The sequence below is a fragment of the Haliotis cracherodii genome, unplaced genomic scaffold (assembly GCF_022045235.1).
Source record: "Haliotis cracherodii isolate W230 unplaced genomic scaffold, xgHalCrac1.p SCAF_1, whole genome shotgun sequence".
NCBI lineage: Eukaryota > Metazoa > Mollusca > Gastropoda > Lepetellida > Haliotidae > Haliotis > Haliotis cracherodii.
In genome coordinates this window covers 49,358,305-49,373,684 of record NW_027266264.1, presented here as the reverse complement: position 1 = coordinate 49,373,684, position 15,380 = coordinate 49,358,305, and the positions used below count along the sequence as shown (strand labels likewise).

General features: G+C 40.0%; 1 protein-coding gene across 1 annotated transcript; it reads right to left on the bottom strand.

The window, feature by feature from the left end:
- Nucleotides 1–274: 274 nt before the first annotated feature.
- Nucleotides 275–15,018, bottom strand: LOC139465053 (epithelial sodium channel subunit gamma-like). The gene is made up of 10 exons (XM_071246751.1): nt 14,375–15,018; nt 12,240–12,906; nt 11,749–11,852; nt 5,216–5,379; nt 4,305–4,521; nt 3,248–3,326; nt 2,532–2,589; nt 1,940–1,998; nt 1,509–1,587; nt 275–1,168 (listed from the first exon to the last, which is right to left on the bottom strand). The coding sequence occupies exons 1-10, from the start codon at nt 14,850–14,852 to the stop codon at nt 989–991; spliced, it is 2,085 nt and encodes a 694-aa protein (XP_071102852.1). The 5' UTR covers nt 14,853–15,018; the 3' UTR covers nt 275–988.
- Nucleotides 15,019–15,380: the final 362 nt, after the last annotated feature.

Genomic DNA, 15,380 nt, shown 5'->3' with positions numbered 1-15,380 from the left:
AACATCATGGAAGGGGACACCAGCAATGGGCTTCACACATTGTACCCATTAGGCCGCTTCAGCAACATCATGGCGGGGGACACCAGCAATGGGCTTCACACATTGTACCCATTAGGCCGCTTCAGCAACATCATGGCGGGGGACACCAGCAATGGGCTTCACACATTGTACCCTTTAAGCCGCTTCAGCAACATCATGGCGGGGGGCTCCAGCAATGGGCTTCATACATACACATGTGGGGAATCGAATCCGGGTCTTCGCAAACGATTTGATCACTAGGCTACCCCATCGCCCTATAACTTGTTAAATGGGACGCAAATCCTGAATATATCAAAAGGTAGGAATACTGTCCTTCAGAAGTTTAATGTCCCAATTGTTTTAACATGGTGTTCAGCTTTGTCGACATGAATATCGGATCCATTATATATTGCACTTGATCCAATTCTCCCAAATAAACTTCGATTTAGGTTTTTTTTCGTTGCATACTTCTAACCTTGACGGTTCAATTGTCAGGAATCTTATGCCGTCATCCATTCATCATGGCGTCATCTTTGTCAGCAGTTTAAGTGCGTTTCAAATACTCCTTAACACCCTCAAATCTGAAAACACCTGATCTAAATCTTCTAATTAAAATTAAAAAATTCTGTATGATTGATCACTCATCAAGAACACTAAAGAATGGATACATCATTACTGCCGGTTTTCGCGGTGACGAGTGAGAGCTTTTATCTCACAATCAATCTGTTCCTTGGTAGGTAACAGCTAGAGATTAAAACACACGCCTTCATAACTACCCACATACGGCTCGTATCTTTACGTACATCAGTACTTATGACCTTTTTTCATACAACAACGTTCACCAATGAAATGATTTACAAAGGGTACTAAATGAGTAAGTTCAAATAAATGTTCAAAGGCTTTTGGAGATGACTTCGGTTGCTTTCGTTCTACATCGGAACTGGTCGGTCTGTTCCGGTGTTTACCGTCGCTACATGTAGCTGACCGGTTCAATGGGGGTTTGGTAGCCCTTCTTGTTGTTTTTGACGACCCTTCGGGTCATGGCCTGGCCGATGGAAAAGAGGAAACTGCACAACTCTCCCAGGGTGATGGCGGAGAGGCCAAGCCAAAGGCCCAATTGGCCGCCGATATCACTGATCAAGTTCTGGGACTGAAGACAAGAGAAGTATATCACACGTTAAAAAAATGTTTCTTTATTTTCAAACAGACATTGATAAGCTCTGGGATTGAATCAAGACATATTTTACACCATCATAAATCACATGTTAGTTTTCGGGGGCATTAACCGATATTTCCAAATGGGCCTGAAAGGGAAACAAAATATTTTACCCATTTCACGTCATAATAGGCCACAATTTAATTCTGTTCCGTATTTTATTGATATTGTTTTGGGACAGTTCTCGAACTGGAGACAACAAACAAAATATAAGCAAAGAAAAGCTCCTCGCTATTTAAAATTTGAAATTGATATACATAATAATACATCTAACCTCGTATGCTTTCTGTTGCTCAATTTCTTTAAACAAAAGGTCCTCAAAATAGACTTCTACCCTTGCGAAGTCCTCCTCCCTGAAAACAACAACATGTAGACTAATTGTTTATTACTATTTATGACCAGCTCGTTATATATTGCAAACCACATCCGTATTGGCGTTACATGTTACAAGCATTATCGCTAAAAGAAAATTTTAAAAAGAGAAATGTTCCGAATTTCCTTGTTAATTTGTCCTCAGGTCTTACCTCCAAATATGTTCGCGGGACTTGTTAAACGTTCACAAAATGAGTTGTGGGTGCCCATAAAATTGTTGGGTGCAAGATCAATTCTGTATCAAACAGGCCCAGTTCCTCGGTGTATGACATGGTAGGTATCTTAATTGTAACGCACCTATGCTGTAACTTGATAACATAAAGGTTGACTTACTCGACTTTCGATCCGTAGAATCTGTAGTTACTCTGCTGGACCTTACTCTGAAGATGATCCTACAACATACGTAATTAAAACAAGATTCATCAGAAACTACGAGGGGTAGCAACAGGTTTTGAGCCTAAGAAACATAGAACTGAAATATTGTCGGGATCTTATCTATTCTTGAACATCCTCCTTTTGCTATTAAATACCGCTTGTCCCATATCTTCTCCACTTTAGCTCCCCCTGTTTTATAGAAGGTCAAATCCTGGCGTAATTAAAACAAGATTCATCAGAAGATGACAAATGTCCCCGACCCCCACAAAACGACCCCTGCTCTGAAAACTAAATACGGACGGACGGTCGGATAGACAGACAAACCATATGATGACTATATTCCCCCCTCGAGTGGATCCACTCACAGCCGTAAAATCGTTCCCAGTTGCTATGGAGTTTCATGACTCGCTCAAAGTCGTAATGATTGCCAGTGGCTCTCTCTTGGCCACATGATCGTCCCACGTTCACTCCTAATTCATCAAAAGAGGATTACTTTTGTTCAGTGAAGGTATTCTGTTGAATTGTAACGTTAAATGTGAAACCTACTCACCGCATATCGCTTTGAAGGCCATTGAGCAACAGACAGCGTCTTCTCAAAACGAATCTCCCTGCAGGTATAGAAGATACAGGGCATAGTCTGAGAGTTCTAAATACTTCAAGCTTGTCATGCCGTGCTACTTTACCACAAGACCACGTGATACGGAATGATGACCGAACGAAACATTCAACAAAAGTTGTCTTGAGCTGTTTCTTTAGGGCTAAATTTAGTTTCGTAAAAATAAAATGATCTAAGAAATGATTCCCTGTCATTTCATTTACGCATGTGCTGACAAAACACTTTCGTGTTCTGAATGTCCACTCAATAGTATAGAGTAACAAAATCAAATTCTAAGATACATTCTTTCTTTTTGCTATTATTTGTATATTTTGTGGTTGATATATATAATTTACAAAGTGATTTATGAAATAATAATGGGCGTCTGGAAATTATCATTTTCTTTTTTTTGCTCCTTTTGTTTTTCATATCAAGCATCATAGAAATACTTAACCATATTTGGGTCCTGTTTTCAAAAATAACACAATACGTATTTTTGTGCAAGCATAAGCTCATTAAAAAAACGTACCCATCCACCGATGCAAGCATGACAGGAAATATCAATGAAACATGCTTGAAAAGTACACATGCATGTTCCCCCGCAAGCGATATCATTTGAAGTATTCAAGCACATATTGAAACAAAGTAAACCGTCCCATCCTAACGCGTACCTGCATGGTTGAGGGCAGCTCGTGTCACACTGCTTGAACTCTGTTGGCTGATTGTCCGGTAGGCCCTTGCTGCAGGTTTCTAGAGAATACCACAAAGGAGGTCATAGAAGCGAAGCTTCTGAGGAAAGAGGTCTCAATACATGTATTATCACAAACCTCCAATTGTGTCTGTCACTTGCCAGGGAGTGATTAGAAACAAATTGTGTCACATACTTTTTCAGCGGTTCTCATGCGATTGTTTTCCAGCACCTTAGTATGCATATGCCATTTAAAGGTGATTGTGTTAAACACCTTAATAACTACGAGGGGTAGCAATAGGTTTTGAGCCTAAGAAACATAGAACTGAAATATTGTCGGGATCTTATTTATTCTTGAACATCCTCCTTTTGCTATTAAATACCGCTTGTCCCATATCTTCTCCACTTTAGCTCCCCCTGTTTTATAGAAGGTCAAATCCTGGCCTGTCAACCAGCACTCTACAGCAGCAACCAATTCTTGATCTTCGTTAAATCTTTCACCATTTGAAAACAGGTGGTAGCCACTAGGAGATAGATATGGTGACTAACGTGAAAGGGAAAGCTGGTACCCATATCCCTGTACAGCTATTGTAACATGACTGGTATGAACTGGAGCACTGGCCTGATGGAGAACTCCATGTTCAATTGTGGCATTTGATAGGGCACCCTCCCATAAACAGCTAGCGACCATTCCTCAATATGCTTTCGACATTGACCCTCTAGAGTCATCTTCTGATGACTGCTCCATACCTGCAGCAGTTGTCATGTCACAGAGAGTGACGTTGGCGGGTAAGGAGATTAAAAAAAATCGTGTTACATATCTACAGTGGTATTTGTCATGTCACAGAGAGTGGCGTTGGCGGGTAAGGAGATTGGAAACATCGTGTTACATATCTACAGTGGTACTTGTCATGTCACAGACAGTGGTGTTGGCGGGTAAGGAGATTGGAAACATCGTGTTACATACCTACAGTGGTATTTGTCATGTCACAGACAGTGGTGTTGGCGGGTAAGGAGATTGGAAACATCGTGTTACATACCTACAGTGGTATTTGTCATGTCACAGACAGTGGCGTTGGCTGGGACGAACAAATGGGGCATGGCACAGTGACAGTACTTGATGACAAGGTTTTGGAAGCAGGACTTCAGACAGGATAACTTGGAGTAGTTCGTGTGCAGGTTCGTGTTGTAGATATCCTCAATCAGGCCTTCCTCAGCACAAACTCCATGCGGGGGTGGCAGGCGGGTGATGTCAACCTGGAGGAGGTATGGAGATTTGTACCAGCAACTCGGGTAATGTCGAAGTGATCGGAACCAAACGGATCTTCTACGGATAGCCCTAGTTAGTTATGTAAATGGGCAATACCACTGATTAACAGTTTTTGGGTTGTCTTCGCATCTGTCGATTTGACAATTTGTTTGAATGCGTTATATTCAGAGTATACTTTATATCGACAGATTCTGAGATTGAAAATGGGGCTATTTTAATTTATGTCAAGTTTGAAACTTCAGCACACGTCATAACAGCTTTCACAAATATTGTTTGTGACACTGTTGATAATAGGTTAGCATTGCAGAATACCGACGAGGAGTTGGCGAGAACGGAAGCGGGGCCATGTACAGTCAAGTGGACAAGTTATACTCCGTAAACGCGCCAAGATCCACTGATCGTCCATTCGCGCCGAATATGATATTTTTAAGCACAGATGCTTCTTAATTTAACCAAAGTGCACAGCGTTTTATAGTCACTTTGGAATTTCCATATTCGAAACATTATCAGGGAGAATCTAGGATTCGAATCAATGATCAGCAGTTCCTGGTGCGGCTATAGGACACAACTGGGCGACAGCGACACCCTGGGCGACAAAATACAGGTTTGTAGTGCAAATACGCATTCAGCCTTCAGGACAAAATAAATACACAAGAAATTTGTATGAAACACCATTCTTACCTTGCGCAACCCGACAGAGGTAGATACGCCCGGAGCTATAGAGATCCCCTCGTCCTCAGGGAACGGCATCGAGTTGCGGGGGTGGATGAGCACCCTGGCTCCAGCTGATGGGGACAGGGCGGGGATGTACTCTTCCTGGTCCAGGTACAGCTCCAGGGACAGACCTGGATGTAAAGGACAGTACAGGCACGCGCGGACACACCTATTTGGGTCAGGGGGTGTGGTGATTAGGGGGTGAAGGGGTTGGTTGTGACTTTTAAAACATATTAGAGTGATTTAGTTATCTTGATTGTTTGTATGTTTACTTTGAAGTATGCTTCAAAGGAGAAGGGTGATCGCCACCACTGTCCTCAAGATGAAGTGACACATTTAACGAAATTTAAATCTTATAAGTCTATCACATTGAGTGAGTGACATGTATGTGTGTGTGTGTGTGTGTGTGTGTGTGTGTGTGTGTGTGTGTGTGTGTGTGTGTGTGTGCGTGTGCGCAGGTGTATGTGGATGCGTACGTGTAGTTTGTATACTTTCATCTAACATAGCACACTGGAATCTGTTGACGTCTATATGACGCACAAGTTCTGCTTGGTTTATTTGATATATAAACAAATAACAATGGGATACGTGTATCCTGAAATCATTGCAAGCAGCGTTAATCGTTTGTATTAATTGTATAGGTGGATTAAGTGAAAGCAATTATCATTCGGGACATTCATGTGATGTTTATGATCGTGATACATCCACCACAGACACTAAATACCCTTCATTTCAATGAACTTACACTGTCCAGATGTATCGTAACCATAGTAGCAGAGTAACACACGCACACATCAATAGCCGTGTGAATCAGTTAACGCCGTGTGTTCAATTACTACGATTGTATCTGGTCAAAAGTATTTGTGCATACTGATGCGCATGACTTGCATTACTCTCACGTTTCATTACTCAGTAAGCCCGTCTCTCGCGCCAACAAAACCGATCGACACCGTTTAATACAGTCAGTCTGTTGGTTTGACTTGGGTTTCGGGTGACTAAACAGAGAGTGATTTACATCCATTGGTGTGTGGTGGACTTACTGAACAATATGAATTAAGCTGATAGATGGTATGGCTGGAATGAATGAAGGGGCTTATTGTGAGAAACAAGAACCTTTCGTGAACATGTTGATTTAAGATTTTATTATGGAAAGGTAAATACCATTAGTGGTCATCATTTTGGACTTCCACAAACTTGATTGACTCTGATTGATGGACTCTGTGTCCGTTTCGCATTGACCCTTGTGAATGAGATGGGCTTATAATTATGTGGGAGACACTGTAAACATACACTGCCTCAAACATGTTTCAGTGTTGGTCCATTAACGTACAATAATACGCTCCTGAGTATCAGAATTTGTATTCAGTGGTAAGATCACGATGGAGATGTGTGATTATTGTTAATTATTCTGCAATATTCCAGAATATCACGAGGGGGACACCAGAGATGGGCTTCACACATTGTACCCATGTGGGGAATCGAATTCGTGTCTTCGGCGTGACAAGGGAAGATTGTAACCACGAGGCTACCTTATTTACGCACTCTCGTTGAAGATGTAATACACGTACTTTTGGAATGGCCGTTGTATGACAGTTTACGCAAAGATGTAACAGTATCAGTATAACGGGGATACATAGTGTATGTTTATGTATTACGTATTCTGTTTTATGTACATTATAAAATGTTCATAGTATCACCACCACAATCACAATCACTACCACCACCACAACAACCACAACAATCCCTTCCACCACCACCACTTCTACTACCAACAACAACACTAGCACCACCACAACAACAACCACCAGCATCTCTACCACCACTACCACCACCACAACAACAACCACCAACAACATCACTACCACCCCAACAACAACCACCAACAACATCACTACCACCACAACAACAACCACCAGCATCTCTACCACCACTACCACCACCACAACAACAACCACCAGCAACATCACTACCACCACAACAACAACCACCAACAACATCACTACCACCACAACAACAACCACCAACAACAACACTAGCACCACCACAACAACAACCACCAGCATCTCTACTACCACTACCACCACCACAACAACAACCACCAACAACATCACTACCACCCCAACAACAACCACCAACAACATCACTACCACCACAACAACAACCACCAGCATCTCTACCACCACTACCACCACCACAACAACAACCACCAACAACATCACTACCACCACAACAACAACCACCAACAACATCACTACCACCACAACAACAACCACCAACAACATCACTACCACCACAACAACAACCACCAACAACATCACTACCACCACAACAACAACCACCAGCATCTCTACCACCACTACCACCACCACAACAACAACCACCAACAACATCACTACCACCACAACAACAACCACCAACAACATCACTACCACCACAACAAAAACCACCAACAACATCACTACCACCACAACAATTACCACCATCATCACTACCAACACCACCACTACTACTACTAACACCAACACTACCACCACCACCACAACAACAACCACCAGCATCACTACCACCACTACCACCACAACAACAACAACAACCAACAACATCACTACCACCACCACAACAACTACCACCATCATCACTACCACCATCATCACTACCACCATCATCACTACCAACACCACCACTACTACTACCAACACCAACACTACCATCACAACCTCTAAAACCACCACCACCACCACCAGTTAATGTACATACGAGGTCTGGTGATAAAGTTCTAAGCCTGACTTACTTTCAACTACTGGCCATAACAAAATGAACTAGTCAGTGTAGTACAGTGTTTGAGTAGTTCATTGCGATATGAAAAGTGTGTTGAAAAGCAGGGAGATTATGTTGAAAAATATAATTAATAACACTTTCAAAAATGCTTGTTTTGTTTGTTAGGCTTAGCACTTTTTTACCAGCCCTCGTATTTCATGCACAACACAATGAAAGACTGACAGTATACGTTTTATCGTGGAACACGAATTGACTGAACAACAAATCAGCTCGAAATACCTTCTGCGTTTTAAAATGTAGCGTTTTAATGATTGAAATAGGACTTATACCTGACAGCCATGTCTTTTCAATTATACTAGAAAATGGTTCGTATTCCGTGAACAGCCCCTAATGTTGTATGTTGTATGCATTTAACTCATCAAGCAGAACGCATATTGTATACAGAAAGACGTGTGTTGACAATTACATTCAATCAGAAAGACTCCCATGACGAACCCGTTAAATAAACTGAGGGGTAAAAGAAAGAATAAAAAAGAGTTGGTTTTTATTGTAAGTGAAAAGAAAGAAAAAAAAAGGAGTTTGTTTTAATGTAAGTGAAATTGAAGTGCTGCGAATGTTGGTTATGTCTATTTAACCATCCCCCATTCCTGCAACAGTTTGTGAAAACGTAATTTGTGGCTGGGTAATTTTGCGTAAAAAAAATTGATTCAATGAAGTCTTGGCGTAAGGAATGAATTTGCAACCACATGAACCATACGATGTCCGAAAAGTTATAAATATGTGCCGAAAAGCAAATTGATTGAGTTGTGGGTTGTCTTTTAAAGGTTTTCAAAAGTTTTAAATCAATTTATATTTCAATAAATAAAATATTCTTTGAGTGCTGACCAAGCGCCATTACAAATGACTTGTTGGATATAATCTAGCTAAAGTAAGATATTTTTATTTGAAAAATCAATCTAGCTTTCAATACATGTATTTGTATATGGATATTGCAATAAAAAATAAAGAAAATACATTGAGATGTACATCAGTGCATACACTCATGTATGCTATGTAAAGCAACATTTAATTTAGTGAAAACTAAATTATATACTATTTGCTTTGGAGACAACCCCAGATTAAGCAAGTGAAATACATTGATATTCCAATGTTTAAGCGACCATCACGACTTACCGACCCCATACTTTATTTATGTTGAGGTTTGGATTTAAGTTGAGGTTTAGATTGTGCTTGAGGCTGGGTTCGTCAGAAGTGATGATAATTACCGATTTCAAGAATTCCATTGTTGAAGAATACATGGGAAATCCAATATACGCCCACCAAAGACACTAAGTGAATGTAGTTTTATCAATCAACACAATGGGATAGTTTTTCACGCCCCGTATTACACCCGTAACATCAATAATAGATAACAATACGTAATTTGCTCTGTGAACAGGTTTCCTTACATCTAATTGTAGTGTTAGCCTAAGCTGTTTCATTCGCCGTTGACAACAAGGGAATTGTGGTGGTAATTAATGATTTTCTAACATTATATTGGTGACCGTACCGGCAAACAATCAGCAATATACTGATCATACTGTATACCAGGTTTAGGTTACCTGTGTATTATGTGGTATCCTGTCATATTCATATTGATTCCCTTACATAAAACTGCTCTTTAGGTGTGTACATCGTGAAGAAAAGCGTCTTTACCCGAGTCGACTGAAGAACACGGTTCACCTTTATCTTATCATACAGTTGTCTAGCAATATCACTGCACCTAAGGTACCACCAATTCCAGACTTTAAGAGGAAAGAAAAAGACAAAACCCTTTCCAAATACATAAGAAACCTTTGTTAAAAGCAGATTCGATTGTACAATTCCGATCTTTTCATGAGCATGTGTTTATGAATCACTAGCAAATAGTGATGATACCAGGTGTTGGTGAAAAGGGCCTACACTGCCAGATCGGTAGTACCCGCCACAAACAGATGCAAGGCAAGTCAGTTTTTCACGGGAACGTGTGTACCAAGTCAAAGTAGTTTGCTAATTGGATCAGAAATTCCGATTCACATGCTTAAATAAACAGATCTGCAAGAAGGAGAGTGGAATAAGTGCCCATGAGGATGCCCAATTCCTGCCTGAATGTCTTACCCCAAATGTAACATTCATGTTATCGATGAGAAAGTCCAGTTTTTCACATATTGTTTTCTCAATACACTTCAGGTGACATTTGGTTTCATATTGAGAAATTGTTCCGAACCTCTGAATATAAATATGTAACTGTATCTCTGCTCATTATGGAATCCACATGGACTTTGGCATGAAGTTTTTCCTAAAGTTTCTCATGTGGGAAAGTGGTGTACAATGTTGAAAAATCTAATGTTTTGACAGAATTGACCTTAGTTCTTTTCTGAGTTTGCAAACAATCTAGCAAAACCTTTGAGTGATGAGAATCCACATGGTATTAATTCCACACGCCTCAAATACTTTCTGTGAATATATAGAAAGTCCTTCCTTTATTATATAAAGGCCTGTGGGTAATATTTTCAACAGGGGTTTGGTGGTACATTTGCTGCACCCAGTAATATATCTCAGGACTTTGGGATCCAGAACAAAAGAGGAAAGGACATAATCTTCAGGTTTTAGAGTCAAGTCAAATGGCACAAGTGCTGATGCGTGGTTATGGCAGATTTCGTCCTCATTTAACATACTGACCTTATATGGGATATTTTTTATACGTCTTTTTCCAAGTTCTTTGATCAAACCAACAAAGAAGTGATGCGTACATATTATGATGATGCTTTTAGTACTTGTCATTAGGAACAACTATAAACTTTTCACGTTGGGCATCAGATTTTTTATGATAGGTGGCTGTGACAGAAAGGGTTTGTACCAATACTGTTTACCTCTTGTTAGTTTTGTACATGTATATCTCTGGAGCTTTTGAATCGAGTACAAAGAGGAAAGGACCTATCTTCAGGTTTTAGAGTCAAGTATAAATTTTATAGTACTGATGCATGATTTTGGCCGATTTCTTCCCAAGTTAACAGTTAACATAAAAGAATGATCCGACACATTGAAAAGAAAAGAAATGATAAAAAATAACTATGCCATCAAATACTATATAATGTTACTTGAAATCATTATTTGCAAATGTATGCAAAACAAACCACACAGCTATCCTAAAAAGGGGTATGTTGACAATATCACTAAATGGCCTAATGGCCTAATTTGTATAAATTGGAAAAATGTTTATCCAGCGTTGGGGTAAAAGATATGAAAAACGTGTCCAAATTTATCAATACCATCTTTAGAAATATTGTAGCTATTACAAAACGTGTATGAGGTCCTCGTCACTTTCATTTTGTCACATTTCAACTAACAACATAACTTTCAATCTCTATACGTATTTGCACAATACCCCTGTCATCTTGATATTATTATTATTATCATCATCATCATCATCATCATTATTATTACTAACATAATATGAATTTATGATATATATTTTTTCATGTATTACCGTGAGAAAAAAACTGAACTGGACTGACAGTGCGAGCAACAATCATCAAATATGGGGTACGATGAAACAGAATCAACCAGGTCACACACTGACCACCCTTCATTTATCGCCTCTTAAGACAAACATGGGGCTGGAGTCCCTACGGTGGAAAAAGGTATGAGTACAAGGTAATATGTCTCAAAAAATGGTGCATGAATGAAAGATAAGTTATTACCATAACTGGGACCAGTAAACTTTGTCACGACCTTCTTTCCGTTTCCCTCGGCGTTGAATGTGTAACAGTTGCCATATTTGTGACTAACAAAGGTGGTAAAGTTCCTGAAAATGGGATTAGTACACCTATATACAATGTCAACACATTTATGAGGTCACTTTTATGAACTGTTTCATTACAGTCTTTTTCGAGTTTTGAGAGAAATATAAATGCAAACTTAATATCTGACATCTTAATTGAAATAAATCAAACAAAGATCCTTATTTCAGCCAGGGTTCAGGTTTAAAAAGTGAAATCGCCAAAGATGGAAACTGGAAAAAGATCTTTGTAACAAAATACATGAAAAGGTTATGTTTTAAAAACATCAAAATGCATTAAGATTATTATAGTGCAAGTCCTATACGAACGTGATTCCAAAATATATCTGAAATATTACTGTTATAGGAAATATATTTACTTTTGACACAAGAATCACTTTGTGAAATACATACCGAGGCGAACAAGCGAAACCTGCCATTTTGCAGTCAATAAAGAAGTTATTAGCTGGATGGCCTCCATTAATCACGATGGACTCATTATGTGTCTTGGAGAAGGTAGCATAGGCCATTGAGGCTATATACTCTTTGTCCTTATCTTCATAAAACTGAGTAGCCACGGTACTTCGTTCCAACATATCCCATTTATTGAAGGTATTTTCCTTCAAGAAATCGGTGAGATCTGTTGCTTGTCTCCTTTTTCTTATTTTCGGCGAAGGTCCTTCTCCGCCACCGACTGGGGTCGTTTCGAGTGGATCTCCGCCCGTCATGCCTAATGTAGGGTCAGGGAAATCGCCGCCATGTGTTGTTAAGGATGAGGATGAAGATGCCGTTTGGGCAGACCCAAATGGAGCAGAATCTCCGCTTTTTGTAGTTGTATCAAGACCTACGCCTGTCGTGACAGACGCGGAGCTTGTGGCTAGGCCAGAGGGAACGTTGGCATTTGTTGACGAAGAAGACACCGATGGTGTAGTTGTCGATGCATCAGACGGAGGGTTTGTTGCCACACCAGGAGACAAACCAATTGCTGTGTTTATATTTGATCCCGAGAATGTGTTTTGGTTCGGCGTCCAAGTTGTTATTGGATCAGGGGACATTCCCATACGTGGCCCCATCTCTTTGGCTGGAACCAGAGGTCATGCACACATATGTAATTCACAGCGTTCAAAACCAAAATGGATGAAAATTGTGTATTCCACCCCGGAACCACAAACAGTCATAATGTTTGTTATTGTTAGTCGATGTATTCCTCTATAGTCTTAAGACATTATTTGTGAAATCCTTACCGCGTGTGCCTGAATAACCACTTTGTTGCAGACAACATAAACGACTGCAGATTTTTACAGAATAAATCATCATGCAGGCATACTTCAGAAAAGCTCAGAAACGCAAACCAAACCAATCTCATTAAAATCGGACCTTAGTTCTCGCTACCGATAAACAAAGATCTGAAGACATTCCATTAGGGGTCACGTCAGAACGACCTTTCATCCGACTAATCAGAGCGTCGCTTACCAGATTATGAAAGTGAGTCGGAATGTGATTTCTAATCATGCAACCTCGAAAACTTTAACACGGGGTATTCTGAACGATAGTTACGGGTTTAACGACTAAATCCAATCTAGACCATCTATTAGTCATTCAAGAATGTTCTTTTGTTCAGGTTTCAAATTTGTAATCGAGAATTTATCAAAATATGTTTCGAAGCGTAGTCGCCAATTTTAAATTAGTGCCGTAAAGCACGAGAAAGCTGCCCTGTGATTGGTCATTCCATTGGTTGGTCAAAGTTCGTTGACGTGACCCGTAATGGGGTGCCCTCAGATCTTTGTTTAGCGGAAGCGAGAACTAAGATCTGATTTTAATGAGATTGAAACCAAACTACTGTATATTGTACCGTCGCAAGACCGTCGCAACAGTTTTTATCTACTGACCCACATGTTCATTGATATATTATTTAATATTGGGTTTAAATTTCAGGGTAGGTTTTTGTTTGGCCTGTTAATCCTCTGCACTCAGTTGATCTGACAGGAAGAGGGAGACGTCCTGTGATTCACTCCGTAGAGTTCTCTTCGGACATCCACAGGACAGGGTACACAGATTCAGTGAGTGGCCAACAAATTGGCTATTCTAAGATATTATTGAATATTAATAGAATTTGATTTAATGATACATTGAAAGCATTATACCAATGAGGTATATACAATTGTTATTTTATGTATTGTACAACTGTACTCGCATTGTCAATATACTAGTAATTAAGGTATACCTTATAGACAGAGAGACAGTATGTTCTTTTTTCGAAATCTATTGAGACATAAATTGATCTAATGTTTCAGCTGTTTCAATGAAGAATACTATAAAGTTATACCTAGAGTTGGACTGGTTGGACTGTACATGTATACCCAAGTCGCATTTAAATACAACGAATACATGGTCAGTTAGATCTTTTACAAAAAAGGTATTATTCAAGATTGACCAAATAAACATGTTCTCGATAGGTATTTTTGTATCACTTTAATTGTATGGCATATCCATTGACTTAAGACGTGAGTCCCGAACCTTCACATTTAATTATTATTAATTATACTTACGATCCTGTGGTTGTTGCTTGGCTTGCCAATCGTCATAGTAGTTATCCTTGAACGCGGTGTATAGCATATCTTGCGACTCAAGCTGCATAAAGGATCCGAGATCGGCATAGGGCATCTCCATTAGCTTTGATTGCTTGAGCGGGTTCAAATTACATACGGTAACACTGGGGAATTCTATTTCCTGTGCCGCCACCAAGTCCATCTTAACTTCCATGGGGTAGTTGAAGTACCGCTCCAGGAGCCAGTAACACTGAACTGACAGCCACACCAGCATCCCCAGAAACACCACCAACCACGCAAGGCGCTTTACCAGGGATGTAGCGTTGTAGATTCGAACCAGAGCAGTGAAACTGGTTTCCTGAAAGAACTTCTTAAATTGTTCTTTTACATTGCCAGTTTTCATTTCCTCTTCCCCGCGGTAAACAAAGGCTTCAGGGATACCGTTCTTCTGAGACCTGGCTCTTGGGGGCGCCATCATTGTTGAAGGCTGGGAGTTTCTTCGGCGAGGAGCAATTGTTAAATTTGTTAATGTTGAAGTGTCCTCAAAGAGCCCGACTGAGCTTGAATCACATCATAAAGAAACTTAAAAACTCAATACCTCGATAATAATGTCCAGCTTGAGTTGTAAATAAATTACATCATGTACAGAGTTCAAATGATATGTGGACAATCTCCAGTATATCAACACAAATGTAATGGACACTTCAACTGACGTGTCTAAACTCTTGCCATGGTCGTGTCATCGTGCCAACATCTAGGTTCACCTTCGCTCCCTTCAGTCTCTATATATCACCCCGACGGTGGGTTTAACGCATTAACGTACATTGCTAAAAGCAATCAATGAGTGCTTGCAATACAGGTGGGCTGGCAAATCAATCGAGAAACCACATTAATATGTTGCCATTGGGTAAATACACCATAATATGGCGGTTGTAAATAACCTTTACCTTGGTACCCGCATGCGAAATACCCAATGGGCAATGTGGGTGTGATGGGATCGTCATGT